The 14,319-nt window shown below is 39.3% G+C and overlaps 1 protein-coding gene across 1 annotated transcript in view; it reads left to right on the top strand.

The window, feature by feature from the left end:
- Window positions 1-758: 758 nt before the first annotated feature.
- The window catches only part of LOC113406995 (succinate--hydroxymethylglutarate CoA-transferase-like), a 243,664-nt gene continuing 230,103 nt past the window's right edge, over window positions 759-14,319 (top strand). Inside the window, exons 1-5 of the mRNA XM_029912065.1 lie at window positions 759-936; window positions 5,346-5,397; window positions 5,493-5,566; window positions 12,918-13,003; window positions 13,480-13,530. Coding sequence (XP_029767925.1) covers window positions 759-936; window positions 5,346-5,397; window positions 5,493-5,566; window positions 12,918-13,003; window positions 13,480-13,530 — 441 coding nt within the window. The remainder of the gene's footprint in view (window positions 937-5,345; window positions 5,398-5,492; window positions 5,567-12,917; window positions 13,004-13,479; window positions 13,531-14,319) is intronic.

The raw sequence follows: 14,319 nt of genomic DNA on the forward strand, positions 1-14,319 counted from the left end.
TAGTACAAGAGGGATTCTTCCCAACTATTTGCTCAACCAGGCAGAATAAAACTTCACAGCACGGGGCAAAATTTATGCCACTCTGGGTTTATGTGAAGCAGCAGTGCTCAGTCTGAAAAGGATTTAGCAGAGGGGTAATACAGAACAAAAATTGCTCCTCTGGGAGCAAAATGTACGAGAAAGCCACCTAAGTCCCCATCTTCCCTAGAAGAGTAAAGCAATAAACCATAGTGAAACAAAGTCTGAGAACTCCCTGACCGTGACTGGGGTTGAGAGTTTTCCCCACAAGCCTGAACCCTAGTCTCCCACTCCTGAACTTCCCACTACCACAAGGAAAGGTGGTCTCATTGTCGCACTCACAGAGAAGGGACTAGGAGACATTTAGCGTCGCGCTTGCGTAGTCCACACAGCTGAGACCATTTTCACTCTCCGAGAAAAAATGGGAGAGACATTGAGAACTACGCCTGCGCGGTGCGAAAGGGTGGGAGAATTTCCGCGTGGAAAGGGTAGACTGGAAGCAGCGTAGAACTGCGCCTGCGCAGTATACCAGACTGGGCACATTTTTCACACACACGGAGGTGGGAAGGGGCCGAGTCAAATCGGACACTGACGCTCCTCCTCCAGTCCTTTTCCCCGAGTGCCTGCGGCTCTGATAGCGGTCGCTACTGCTCGCAGTGAGTCTGTCCTGTGCCTCAGTACGTAGCCCACCGTGCCTCTGAAGCGTGTGATTGTCTCGGCTCGGGCTGACAGCCGCAGCAATGCTGAGCGCTGTGCTGCGAAGAAGGGGTTGCTCCTGTGTCAGGCGCAGGAGGAGTCTGTGCCCCACTCTCCCTAGCAGCAGTGGCTGCCCTGCCTCGCCCCTCTGCCCCAGCCCTCTGAGAATCCTCTCCTCACCTAGCAGCAGCAGAGGGGTGCAGGGAAGCTCTCTCCAGCCAGGTAGCCACTTCTTTTAAACTCTTAATTTAATAAACCACTTGTTTTATCTGGCCTGGACACCGTGGATCGTGTGTATCATGTAACACGTGCGCAGGGCGGTGGAAAGGAATCAAAGTCCAGGAGAAGTTTTACTTAAAAGTATCTCAGAGCAAGCGTCTCTTCATACTATTATTATTTATGTGTACAGGTAGGGTGACCAGATGTCCTGATTTTATAGGGACTGTCCTGATTTTGGGGGCTTTTTCTTATATAGGCACCTATTACCTCCCACCCCCTGTCCTGATTTTTTACACTTGCTATCTGGTCACCCTATGTACAGATGAGAGACCTTTGCCAAACAACCAACATGTTTCCTGCCCCAGCTACCTTAGTTTAGAAAAACAAGCTTTTACAGAGCTGGATGATAAGGGACAAGCCAACATAAATATTTGCTTGGTTGAGAATTACGCTATACGTGTGATGCGCTATAATAAAGTCGTTCATTCCCCAAAGGCGCTGAGAGCGCCACACACACAAACACTGAAATGCAGCTACCTCTAGGGCTGCAGTTACCGAGGGAAACTTCTGCTTTTAGGAAAAATATGATGGGATATTTTAATGTCCATGCAGGACATGAGAATATGACACTAATAATATCTTTCAACGATAGCAGACTGAATTCACATAGTTTTCTAGATAGTTTTCTTTGTCCCCTAGCATTTTAAGGAATTTTTTTTAAGTTTATCTGAAATTGGACTTGACTCTACACTCTTGCTGCAGCATTACTAAAACCATAACTGTCTTGATTGCAAATGATTATTTTTTTCTAAATGAAAATGTACATCTGGCTTTGGGGTATAATTTTCCACAGTGGCTGAGGAAGAACTCAAAAGGTTCTGATTCTAATGCAGACTTTCCAGGGTGGTCAATGAATGTATGCAGGTGGCAAAAAAATAAAGGGAGAATCATGGGAGGGGCTGGAGCCCAAGAAGAACTAATGATCAGACTAGTAACAGCAATATATAGAGAATGTGTTACACTTTTTAGTTCAGTTACAAAAGCTGTTTGTTTGTTTCCATTTTATGGGCAAACAACCCATTTTGTGAGCCTCCTATTATTTAACAAAACTTTTCACTGTTTGGTGATTGCATAATGGATTCACTGTCTCCTTTCCTGCAAGTTCTATTTTTATCTTTAATTAAAAAAACCTACTTTCTGGTGGCCATTTAATAAGCAGAATTGATTTGCTCATTTTCTAATCTGTTTCAAATACCAAATACAAATATAAGCAGCTGAACTGGAATGATCACACCACAGCAGTAGCTTGTACTTTCACTATTCATCCAGATTGATTGCTGGTGTAAGTGTGTGCATTGACGCTGCATCTACTTACACAATGAGTAAATGTGGCCACGGGAGGCAGTCTGCATGAATGAGAGAATATCTACTTTGCAATTCAGTCGAGGAGGGCTTGATTCTCCTCACTTGCCCAGATATAAATCAGAAGTAACTTAGTTGAAGACAGTGGAGCAGCATTGGTGTAAAAGTGATGTGAGAGAAGAATCAGGCCGACAGAATGCTTCCTTTTGTCCCCTTTCTCCTATATCTGCCTCTGTTTTAAAATATAAAAGAAAACTAAGATTTTCAGGATTAAAAGTAGTACAAATCAATTCTACTATGAAATAACTTCTGGGGTTTTTTTTTTGTTAATGTTGTTATAAGATACGATAACACACCTGACACGATCCTGCCTGTGTAAAGTGTACTAAATGTAATGTGGGAGACTCTTCAGTTTAAAATACCCTCAGAGTCTACAAAGTTTGAGTGGGCCTGATTATTTTTTTCTCAATCAGAGCTACTTGTAATAGAGGTCCATGTGTTTGTCCAGTTTATTATAGGAATAAACAATCTGCAAATATGGTATAGCTACACCTGAGAGAGAGGAATTCTTGCCGTAGTTGAGCTATAGGCTTAATTCAATAAAAGGTGAAGTTGGTACTATTTGGTTTACTTAAGAAATCAATAACTGGCACAGGAGAGGATGAAGATGGGGGCTGATACTGGGATAGTAGGACTCAGGGAATGATTTTGGCAGTGTTCACATGACTAGTGTATTAGAACTATTATTTCTCTGGTGATCAAGTGGGTATAGATCGAGTGTATCATGTAAAATCAGTCTGCAGCTCATTGGCTTACTATCATAAACCAAAACTGAGGCATCATGTAAATTCATAGATGATTAGGCAAGAGTAGTTCCGCTCGCTGGCATTGCTTCTGAAACTTTCTGAACCAAGCTTTTGATCTACCTTCCACAGACCTTCCCCTCGCCTCTATTTCTGTCATTGGGACAACACCCCTATTCAACTTCCCGTATCTATTGCCCAACAGACCGCTTCTCCCAGAAACACCTCTGCACTTTCTCCTATGCTGACCCCTACTCCAGTGGGGCCATGATCATTGATTGGGGTTCCTAATTAATACCGTAATATGAATGATATGATAATAATGGTGACTCATTATCTTGTTAATTATGGCTTTGTGTAAATGCATATTTTAACAGGTGAAATCTAAATACTTTGCAGACTTCCCTTAGAGAGTCTGAGGGGACTCCTAAAGGACTGTCAACTACAGCTGCAGAACTTTTTGAGTCTGGAAGTGCCTTTAATTGGGAAACTACTGTTGCTGTGGTAGTGTATGTATGAGAAAGGGAGAAAATCAGGCTCCATATGGTCTGTGGCATAGTGAAGAGATTGCGAGTTTTGGAGGGGATGGAAAGAAAGGCAGACTTTTCGTCATCTGCAGATGTTCTTATAAAGTTGTGTTCTTCTGTAATGCCCTGATTCAGCACTTAAAACACACTTAAACATATGCTTACCGTTAAGCACGAGAGTAGTCAGTCTTAATGAAGTAGATAGGACAACTTACCTGCTTAAAGTTAAGCATATGGTTAAATTCTTATCATCTGGGGCCTAAGTGAGTTTACAGATGGAGGGCTGATTAAGCGTCATCAAGCTATGTGTGGCTTTATTGAGGTTGTACCACCAAGTATTTTATATTGATATCCAGCATAATTACTAGTAAACTATTTTTCAACCTCTCCAGTATTTACAGTGAAATACAACAGTACTAAACATGTGTACCTGACTTCCTGTGTTTAAGATGTGCAAAACAACTATGAGGCAAATATTTAGACAGACATTTTTTTTTTAAATGCTGACTAGTCTGCATATCACACTTCCTCATGGCAACAACAACAGTAACAACAACAAAACAAACCACCCAAATCCCTCTGGAGAGATTTGTAATAATTGAGGAAAATGTCTTACAATTGAAGACACTTTTTTCATTGAGTGCAGTGTGATGAATTAAAATATTTGAGCAGGGGCCTTAAATTCCCAGTCCATCCTAATACTCTGTGTGCATGCTTTGTAACTGATGGTTAGAGAGAAAGTGAGACAGTCTTACAATACTTTGTCTTTTCCCGTTGTTTGAACAAGTACATGAGTAAAGATGAGTTCCTCCTGGCTAATGCTATGTAACCTTTCTAGTTTTAACAGAGGTCTGATTTTTATTTATTTATTGAAATTGCTATGGCATTTATCACCATAGTATCTGAACATCTCACTGATATTAATTAATACACCTCACAACATCCGTATGAGGTAGCGAAATATTATTATCCCCCATTTTACAGAGGGGTTAAGTGATGTGCCCAAGATCACCCAGAAGATCTGTAACACCTGTGACCTAGACTGCATGTCCCCTTGGGGTTTAATATCCTTCATATAGTTTTCAGCGATGGTCATGGTTGAGAGGAAAGGGGGGAGAAGGAAGGAAAAATGTGTGGATAAATTTCTTGAGCATATATTTACCATCATGAGTGCTATCAGACAGAACAAATATTTTCTTGGTTTGTGCTCATCTGCTTCAGTTTTCAAGTGCCTTTTAAAATGTGAAGACACACTTTTTGTGTGTGTTGTAAGTGCTGACCCTACTTTTGATTGTCAGCATAGGTCAAACAACTCTGCAGCTGGGGAGTCGTTACTTCATGTCAGTCTGTTATCCATTAGTTTTAATTCATATATCTTCTTGACACTGACTGCTATGAGTTTATTGGATCTTTCTACACAGGCTGCTGCTTATCAGCGTAATGTCTATGTATGTAACAGGCACTTTTAAAAATAACAAAATAACAGTATATTGTAGTGTTCTAAGGGGTTTAAAACAGGCTCTACAATACTAATAATTTATATCATGCTTTACAAACAACTGATTTTATATATCTGAAGCTGCTGTTATCCCTATTTTACGCAATGTGGGTAACAAGGCAGAGTGTGATACAGCAGTTATTTCAGACTTCCACGGAGAGACATTAGTCTCCTTAAAAAAAGAGGTTCACAAGTAAAATATTGTTTTCTCTTTCTTACCAGGTGCTAATAAGGTGAAGCCGCTAGAAGGTGTGAAAATTCTTGATCTAACAAGGTTTGTGTTTGCTGTTTGTAGTTCAGAATAGTTTTCTGAGATTCAAATGCTGTGACAGAACAACTATGAAAACCCACTGCTTTTTAATATTGCAGGGTACTTGCAGGACCCTTTGCAACAATGAATTTAGGAGACCTAGGAGCAGAAGTTATTAAAGTGGAAAGACCAGGTAAGGTTTCTTAATATAATCGGACTGAGGATCAGTTTAATCATTAGTTGTCTATGTACTTTTGAATAGTTTTTTTCCTCTGTGCTGTTTTAAGGGGTGCCCTGCAATCCTTGGAGGCACTTTGATTTATAGTCAAGGCCCATTAGGGGTTTGGGGAGCACAGTATGGGCTGAACATGTAAAATGCAATTCCCTTGCCTGCTTTTCTCCCCCTCCCACCCTGCAGAAGTGAGGAGAAAGAAAATGCTAGGTTGAGTGGTGGTGTGTGTCTGTCTAGGCCCTTGGAAAACTTTAATTCGTTAACTATTACTATGCAGCCTACAGGTTTTGACTCTTTTTTGGGGCCCTGTGGATATCATTCTATTTCCAGTTTCCTGCAGACTCACTGGTGGAGAACTAGTTGCTGGCATACTTGCTGGTCTAGTTACTGGAGCTTCTCCTGTCAGTTTATTCTAAAAACTGTAATTTAGTGGTAAGTGTAGATAAGTTTTGTTCAGAAGTAACTTATGTCCTTAAGTCTTTTAGGAAGGATAAGGGCATGAGAAGTCTGAAGTTCTAAGGCTAGGTCTACACTACCCACCTGAATCGGCGGGTAGAAATCGATCTCTCGGGGATCGAATTATCGCGTCTCGTCGGGACGCGACAATCGATCCCCGAATCGACGCTCTTACTCCACCAGCGGAGGTGGGAGTAAGCGCCGTCGACTGGGAGGTCGATTTTGCCGCCGTCCTCACAGGGGGGTAAGTCGGCTCCGATACGTCGAATTCAGCTACGCTATTCGCGTAGCTGAATTTGCGTATCTTAAATCGACCCCCCCCCTGTAGTGAAGACCTGCCCTGAGATCAAGTCCTTTTTGGGTTTTGAATTCAGAAAATAATTTTAATCCACTTAGCAAAAGACTTTAGACGTGAAATGTACGTTACCTGTGACTTGAAATTTAGATTGTTTTCCTTTAAATTATTTAGAAAGATTCTCCTTTGGCCTAGGGAGTTTTCTTTATCACATGAAAAGGCTTTTAAAATAGGGTTTAGGGAAAAAGTGCTGCAGTCTGAACTATAATGTCACGACAAACAGCATCCTTCCAGAAATTATCTATTATTTTTATGATTTATTTTTATTACAGGAGTACCTAGAGGCCCCAGTCAGGGAGCAGAGCCTCACTGTGCTAGGTGCTGTACACACAATTAATGACAAGATTGTCCTTGCCCCAAGAAGTTTATAATCTCATTATAGGACAAGAAATATAGTTACTTCTAATTTTTTTTCTATACTGTTATGACCCTTACGTATTGTTGGTGGCTTCAGAGGATAGCTGCAGGCTACCAGTTAAAACATATGCTTTGCTCTACCTGCAAAGCCAATTGTGAATAAGGCAGCTTATTTAAAACAGACAAAAAAAGGTAAAAATTAGTACAAGAGTCAGGAGGTTTGGGGCCAGCATATGCGAAATGGTTGGGGCCTATCATGCTAAATGGAATTGTTTTGAATCCGGAATAGGTTTTTTACCTAGAGATGTATAACTGGACTGATGTTATCACTGATATATGGCAACATATTACACTTTATGTGGTGACCTTGTTAGATCTCATAAACTGATGGCCCTGAGATTAGTTGTTCTATATTACCACATGAAAGACCTTTGATTGATTTCCTGGTCTCATCACTTGCTTCTTAGGCAAGGGTTGGGAATGCTGCAGAAGCACTCCCATTCTGTTTGACCCCTGGAAATAAAATACACCATCTGCTTTTACAGCTGGATTTAGTGAATCATTTGCCTCTGGCATATTAATCAGACATCTGTTACTGATTGAAACACCAGGTTTCTAACTGGTCATTCTGGGCTCTTTTCTCCCATCAGTACACAGAGGATTTCCAAGAGTAACTGCCATTAATGCAATAGAAATTTATGGGTTTGTGTAAAACTTTAGCATTAGGTTCCTGATACTATGAAAATAGAATCTTTATTTTGAGATACAGTCTGATCTGTTGTTGCTACAATTATCAGTGTATAGGAGTGGCACAGCATTGTTACAGTGGTGGCGCCAAACTAGGGGTGCAATAAAAGGCATTGCATAATGCCTTGTTAGCATAAATTGATGCAACTAGGCCCCAAGATGAAGCTATGAAATTAGGACTCTTTTATTGACTTCTGAAAGGTGAAAGCACCAATGCTTCTTTCCTCTCTTACCCTGTACATCTAGAGGGAACAGTGATTATGACTCTCATTACAAAAAACTCTCCAATAGGTGAAAGCTTCTGTAAAACATTGACAGTATATGAAATTATAATTCTACAAAGGAGAAATATGACTGGTATTAATTATTTTGGGTAGACATTTTTGGGGAGCGGGAAGATTGTGTCCTTTCCAAATGTAACTAAATATAGCCATATTTGCCTGGATATAGCTGGTGTTCCAAAAGAAGGCAACAAAATAGATACCAGTGTTTTCAGGGTTCAGATCCATGCATGTGATTTTGCTGAGTTGCAGATCTCTTTCTATTCCTGTCCAGGCTCTCCCACTATATCCCCAGTACAAGTGATTTAGGCTGGCCCACCTCTCTGCAGGATTCCCAAACCCTGAAGGCCATGACTGCTACTGCTGCTGCTGCAGCTCTGAGTTCTTGTTCCTTCTGCCCCTCCTTTCCAAGGAACCGAGGGGGAGCCAACTGCCCAGGAGCTGGCCTTATTTTTCACCAGCTGATAGGTGCCAGTATAAGAATCTGGATAGCCTGATAGAAATGAGTATAATTGTAAATTTAGGAGTACCTAGATTAGGAATAGGAACTTTTAGTCTTGTTCCCTATTGGTTGTAAATAGCATGTGATTGCAGAATGGATTTCTGTGAAATGCATATGTAATGGGGGGCAAACCAGAACTGAAACATCCATAGAAAATATATGTCATTCATTCAAATAACATATAGGGAAATACATAATGGTAAGTTGAACAAAATTGGCTTAAACTCTGTGAGTTGGCGGAGATTTAAGTAGGTGTAGAACATGATGTTATAGGTATATTTTCTAAGAACAATGATTTTAGCAGGAGCCATGTGAAAATTTCTTAACTGAATGTGCAACACAGCTCTGTATGTAAGGGATGGAAATTGTATGGTTATTAGGCTCTGTACGTGGATTTTAAAGAGGAATTGCCAATTTAAAAATCCTATTTTATGCAAACTCTTACTTCATTATGTTATTCATTGTGACAGAGTGCTGAGGTCTAATAGAGGGTCAGCACTCTGATCACTGTGGCCTCAATTAGCTTCCCCAGTGATGGCTGATTGAGGAAATAAGGAGGAAGTAGTTAATCAGACAAGGAAGCTGTGTGATTTAAGGAATTAATTGGCCCATCAGCTGATTATCTTGATAAAAGGCAGAAAGGAAGTGCTAGAGCATGGAGTACAGGGCTAGCTGAGCCCAGATTGAAGGAAATTCCAAGGAAGGGAGATCTTATTTCCTCCCTGGTCCCTGATGAACAGGAGCTGAAGGTCAGAGAGATTAGGATTGTTGTGTTGCACTGTACAGGTGTTAGTGGAGGGGACTTGAATAAATTATACAGCGTGGACACTAAAATAAGAAAGTCAGAGCCATTCCTGGGGTAGCTGGGGGGGGTGGAGGGGAGGAATGCATGCCCGTTCACAAATAAAAGCCTAGATGATCAAAGTTGAAGGATTTAAAACAGTTACTTAAACTGTTTATGTTGTTTGCCCACTTCTTTGAATTTGCTTCAGCTTGGATAGGTTCTTAGTGCTGCAATGTTTGGATTGCAAATGCTGAAGGGGAATGTTAGCTTGTGTTTAGAAATATTTCTAATTTATTTTTTTAAAAATCTACAGTTTGAGCAATGTTTGAGTTAACATTCTCTTTAAAAAAATGTGTCCTGAATGAAAATTAGGTAAGCATATAAAATTAGGAATACCTTATCCCACCAAGAAAATAATATAGATCAGTGGTTCTCAACCTATTTACCATTGTGGGTCGCATATGCGGGTCGCATATGCAGCTCTCTGTTTTATGTAGGCCACATCCACACAATATATATACTATCTGTATGGCTCTGAGGTTGTCACATGGGCTGCAAGTGTCCTGCGGGTTGAGAACCACTGATGTAGATTCATATTGCATTAGTCGAACATTGTGAATTTTAAGTGTATTTTGCACTGTACCAGAGTAAACATCCATAGGACACATCCCATACCAGTAAGGGAACAAGCAGGTGTTTTCCCATCACTGTATTATGTTTCAGTAGTTTAATATGCCCTGAGCTAAAGCTTTTCTGTGTGAACTTAAGCTGGAGTACATTTTGTTGCACAGAGGTAGAATACTGAGCAAATTACTTGCCTCTTGAGGTTGGCCACAATTAGGCACATAAGTCAGAGATATTGAAGTAGAATTGAACAGATTGGTATGGCAAGAAACAAGAGACTAGAGCTTCATTTAAAAAAAACTAAAATGTCTAGATTACAGTAACTATTTTCTTTCCTTTTTCTTGTTGTTACACATGTCTTGAAATGGGGATTACAAGCACTTGGATTCATTGATTAAAAGGTGTCTTTGCCCACTGATTCATCTTCCTGAGGCTGATTCTAATATTCCAAATCACTGAGCAGTTTCAAGTATCTGACTTAAAAAACAACCTGCCAGAGAAATGTCTCCTTCTCTTTCCCCTAAATGTAAATTCAATTTTGTACCAGTGAAAGATTTTCTGTGTATAAAATTGTTACAAACTTACATTCCAGTATTTTGTATCCGGCCATGAATAGAAATGGGATCTTTATTCCATTGGAAAGGGAGATTCTCAGCTTCCCACAGAACATTCACTTCTAGCTCTGGAAATGTCCGAGGTTAACAGACTTCAGGAGTGAATATTTAGATAACAAAACAAAACAAACCAAACATTTTAGCATTTTTTTTTTATGGCTCCCTCTGAGCATGGTAGTTATGGCCTGAATTTATCTCTGTTTTGTAGGATCACAGCAAGCTGCTACTTTTGTATATTTCACTTTATTACAACTGATTTCTCTTCCCACTCTATGCAGGTATTTTTTAGATTTGAAGAAGTTTTCTTAAGAACTTCCTTGTTTTAGATACTAATAACAAGTGCTTTGTCCTAGTGTAATAACTACATTTCTTAAATTTTGCAGATTTTATTTGTTTAGTTGAGCTCCTCTTAAAATTATACAAGTAGAATAACAAACTCCAGGGAGTGCAGTTGTTTCAGAGGTATTTCCACATTTGGCCTCCAGTCTTGTGCCTCACTACGCACTTGAGGCATGCAGATATGTCATAGCAGCTGCACATTATGTCATGTGTTTTTCCTTACATAAGTTTCCGGCCATTTAAAAAAAAAATCGTTTCTCTTTTTATTATTTGAAAACCCCCCCACTAAAGTCAAACCACACACTCATTTATTATACTTAAATCGGAAAGCTATCCACAATGAACACCTAAGAAAAGGATTCTACCACTTCAGCCAACAAATCATCCTCTGAGACTTGCTCCTGCAACTTTGTTTACTAGGGTTTTAAATTGTTTAATTTTGGAAAGCTCACAGTCCCATACCAATAAGTGAAACTGAAAACTAGGATTCAAAGTATAATGGGTATAGGGAGGAAGCAGGGTCTTGTGGTTAAAGTACAAACCTAAGATTTGGGAGACCTGCATTTTATTCTTAGCTCTATCACATTCAGATCTCGGAGGAGTCACTTAACCTCTCAGTGTCTGCTTCCCACATCTGTAAAGTGGGTTCATAAACTTATCCTGTGACAAAAGCCCTACTTCATAGGGGTGTTACTAGACTTACTCCATTATTGGTGTTAGTAATCCACTTTGAGATCCTTATAGGAAGGTACTGTAGAAATGTATTGATGGCATGGCTTGAACGGGATGAGTGTAGAAAAAAGTGTAATGATACTTTCCCAAGCTCCTCCCATTTGAGACACCAAAATGTGGAGTTCTTGGTAACTGTAATTTTTTATATGTTTGTACAATGCCTAGCACAATGATGTTCAACCTGGCCGTTGCCTTTAGGTGCTACTGCAATATAAATGTGAAATAATAATATATGCTGCTTTAAGCTCTGCTGGGTTACTCAAGCTTGGTTCCCCCTTCCATAGGGTTCATATTCATTCATGGACAGGGAGGGGTTAAAGTCTAAGCACAGTAGGTACGTGCCTAGGGCTGTGGCTCCCATAGTCATGTGATTACATCTGAATCAAAATTTTCATTTTAAAATATGTATTTCTAGCCCTCATGATTGAAGAAAAGCTTCAAAATTGAACCCAGGCATAACGGGTGCAGTGATACCTGTCTGAGGCTGCAGACATTCTCTGGTAGAGGGAGGAGCAGCAGCCATTGGAATGAGAGAGGAAGCTGCCTGGTCTCACATGTACCGCCAGAGCAGACCAAGCCCACGCTACTCTGAGGGAATCTGGGCTTTTTGGGGGTGTTGTATGTCTTGCTGGGCTTTTCAGGATTGCCCCAGCCCCCATTGATAAGATTTAGTGGGCACCCTGATTTCTACTCCTCCCTGCTGGGAAAAAAAGTGGTGATACTCTTCCAAGCACCTCCCACTTGTGGCATCAAAGTAAAATGTCACTCACAGTAGATTGTGCATATCTTTGTACTATAATCGTCCCTTTTTTTTTTTTTTATTTATACATGTTCTGGTCACCAGTGAAATAGTTAATAATGTTGGCATTTAAATTATTGTGATTGGACATCTAAGTTACAGATAAGCAGGACATTTTATTCTTTTGATAGCTGTTTCAGGCTGTCTACAAACTCATTATAACATTGGTTATGCTTGGTTCACAGTTTGAAGGTTTTTTTCACAATCATAAAGGCTAGAGATTGACATTCTTAATTTTTGATGAAATTGGGAGTGTGGAGGACAAGAAGTCAACCCAAAAGGGGTACTGGATTGCCAACTCAGTGCAACACAGTCCAATTCAAATTATTTATTTTCAAGCATGTTAACAGTTAATATTGCTTTTGAAGTGAGCTGTTTTTATATTCATATCATCCCTTCTTATTCTGTACTTTTTGTCTTTGAATGCAATAAAAATATTTTTCAAATAGTGCCACAGCAGTGGCAAAAACAAGCCTGTTTTGCTTAATCAGGTTTCGGAGTTTTTCTTTACAGATAAAAAAATATCTAAAATATGTATGATTCTAAACCATTGTCTACCAATGGTGATTAAAGGAGATGTTTTGGCTGTCCTAGCTGATGCTTAAACCATTTTAAAGGTAAACTGGGAGAAGAACAGAGTGTTCATTTTCTGCATATTTGTCAGTGTATTTGGTGCAGTATAATACTGGACAGATACAAAAATGTGACATTCTTATTTTCAGGAGTTGGTGATGACACAAGAGCCTGGGGACCACCTTTTGTTGGAACAGAAAGCATTTATTTTCTCAGTGTAAATCGAAATAAAAAGGTAAACAGAAGCTCCTCTATTGTGCATTGTGGTTTGGGTTTTTCTGTGACAAGGAACTCAGAACAAACTTTATAAAAATTTTCTTTTATGTTCTTTAGATAATATTTGCAGTAGTACTAGAGACTGGATTATATTGAACAGAAGCAATTTTTTTTGACAAACTAGATAACTGTAACAATTAGGGAGAAACCAGTAACTAACAAAGCAAGAATTCGAATTGTCTGGTTTTTCTTAAGCATGCTTTACGGGGTACAAACCCCAAATACTGTAGTTTACAATTGTGTAATCCTTACTATATGTAAATGTGGTGAGATTAAAATTAGCATTAAATTGGAACTGGATAGTTCTTTTAAAGAACCAGAATGAGTATTTTGAACAATTAAGGATGTATGACTTGTTACATTTGGAAGAAGATAACAGGGTGAGTGACACAGGGACTTTCACATAACGAACAATATTGTATTTTTTGTTACCAGAGTATAGCTGTCAATATGAAAAATCCAAAAGGAGCAAAGATAATCAGAGAGGTATGTTCTGGTACAGTGTAAATAATGCATTTTACATTGTTTTCAGCATAATAGCAAAGAATAAACATTAAGATAATGGCTGATTAACTATATTACCCTGTTGATTAATGTGTATCACCTGTATAGTTGTGTTAAACAGCAATACACTGATTTTCTTTTATACACTTAAACATTTATCTTAATGACTCAATATACAGTGCAACTCAGTTACAGTGAGTTTGGATAGTGTGAAATCCTCTTTAAAGTGTATTTCACACTAAGTCCCAAATTGTTTCAGTGCATTGCAATGAGAAATTGCACTTTCATTTATAGTGCTTAGAGTAAAGCTTTTATGTGGAAAAATGGAATTCATGTTTAAGAGTATTTCACTGTATTAGGAATGGTGAACCATCTGTTCATCTATATTTTCAATATTGTATAGCAAATGTTTGCATATGTCTACTTTGCTCACTGCCCAATGAAGTCTGTGGGAGCAGGCTTGGGCCCCAGTATTTGAAATGTTTTTCGTGTGTTTACTGTTGATCAGATCCTATGAATAGCAAAGCTGCCTCAATGTCTGTTCACTTGCCAGATCAGGCTTCATATTTCTGTTCTGTCTCTCTTTCAGTTTTTCATTTTAGAACTTAAAACGTGGTTTTATTCTCAGAAGTAACTATGTAAAAATGGCACGTCGTATTCAATAGAGCTATTCCTTATTTATGTCTCACCTGTTTAATTTAGTGACAGACAAGATTTGCTACTTGTTACTCCTGTTAACCCTGCAGAACCAACATAGCAAAGAGCAATTTT

This window comes from Terrapene carolina, unplaced genomic scaffold (genome assembly GCF_002925995.2).
Source record: "Terrapene carolina triunguis isolate 2854851 unplaced genomic scaffold, T_m_triunguis-2.0 Scaffold179, whole genome shotgun sequence".
NCBI lineage: Eukaryota > Metazoa > Chordata > Testudines > Emydidae > Terrapene > Terrapene triunguis.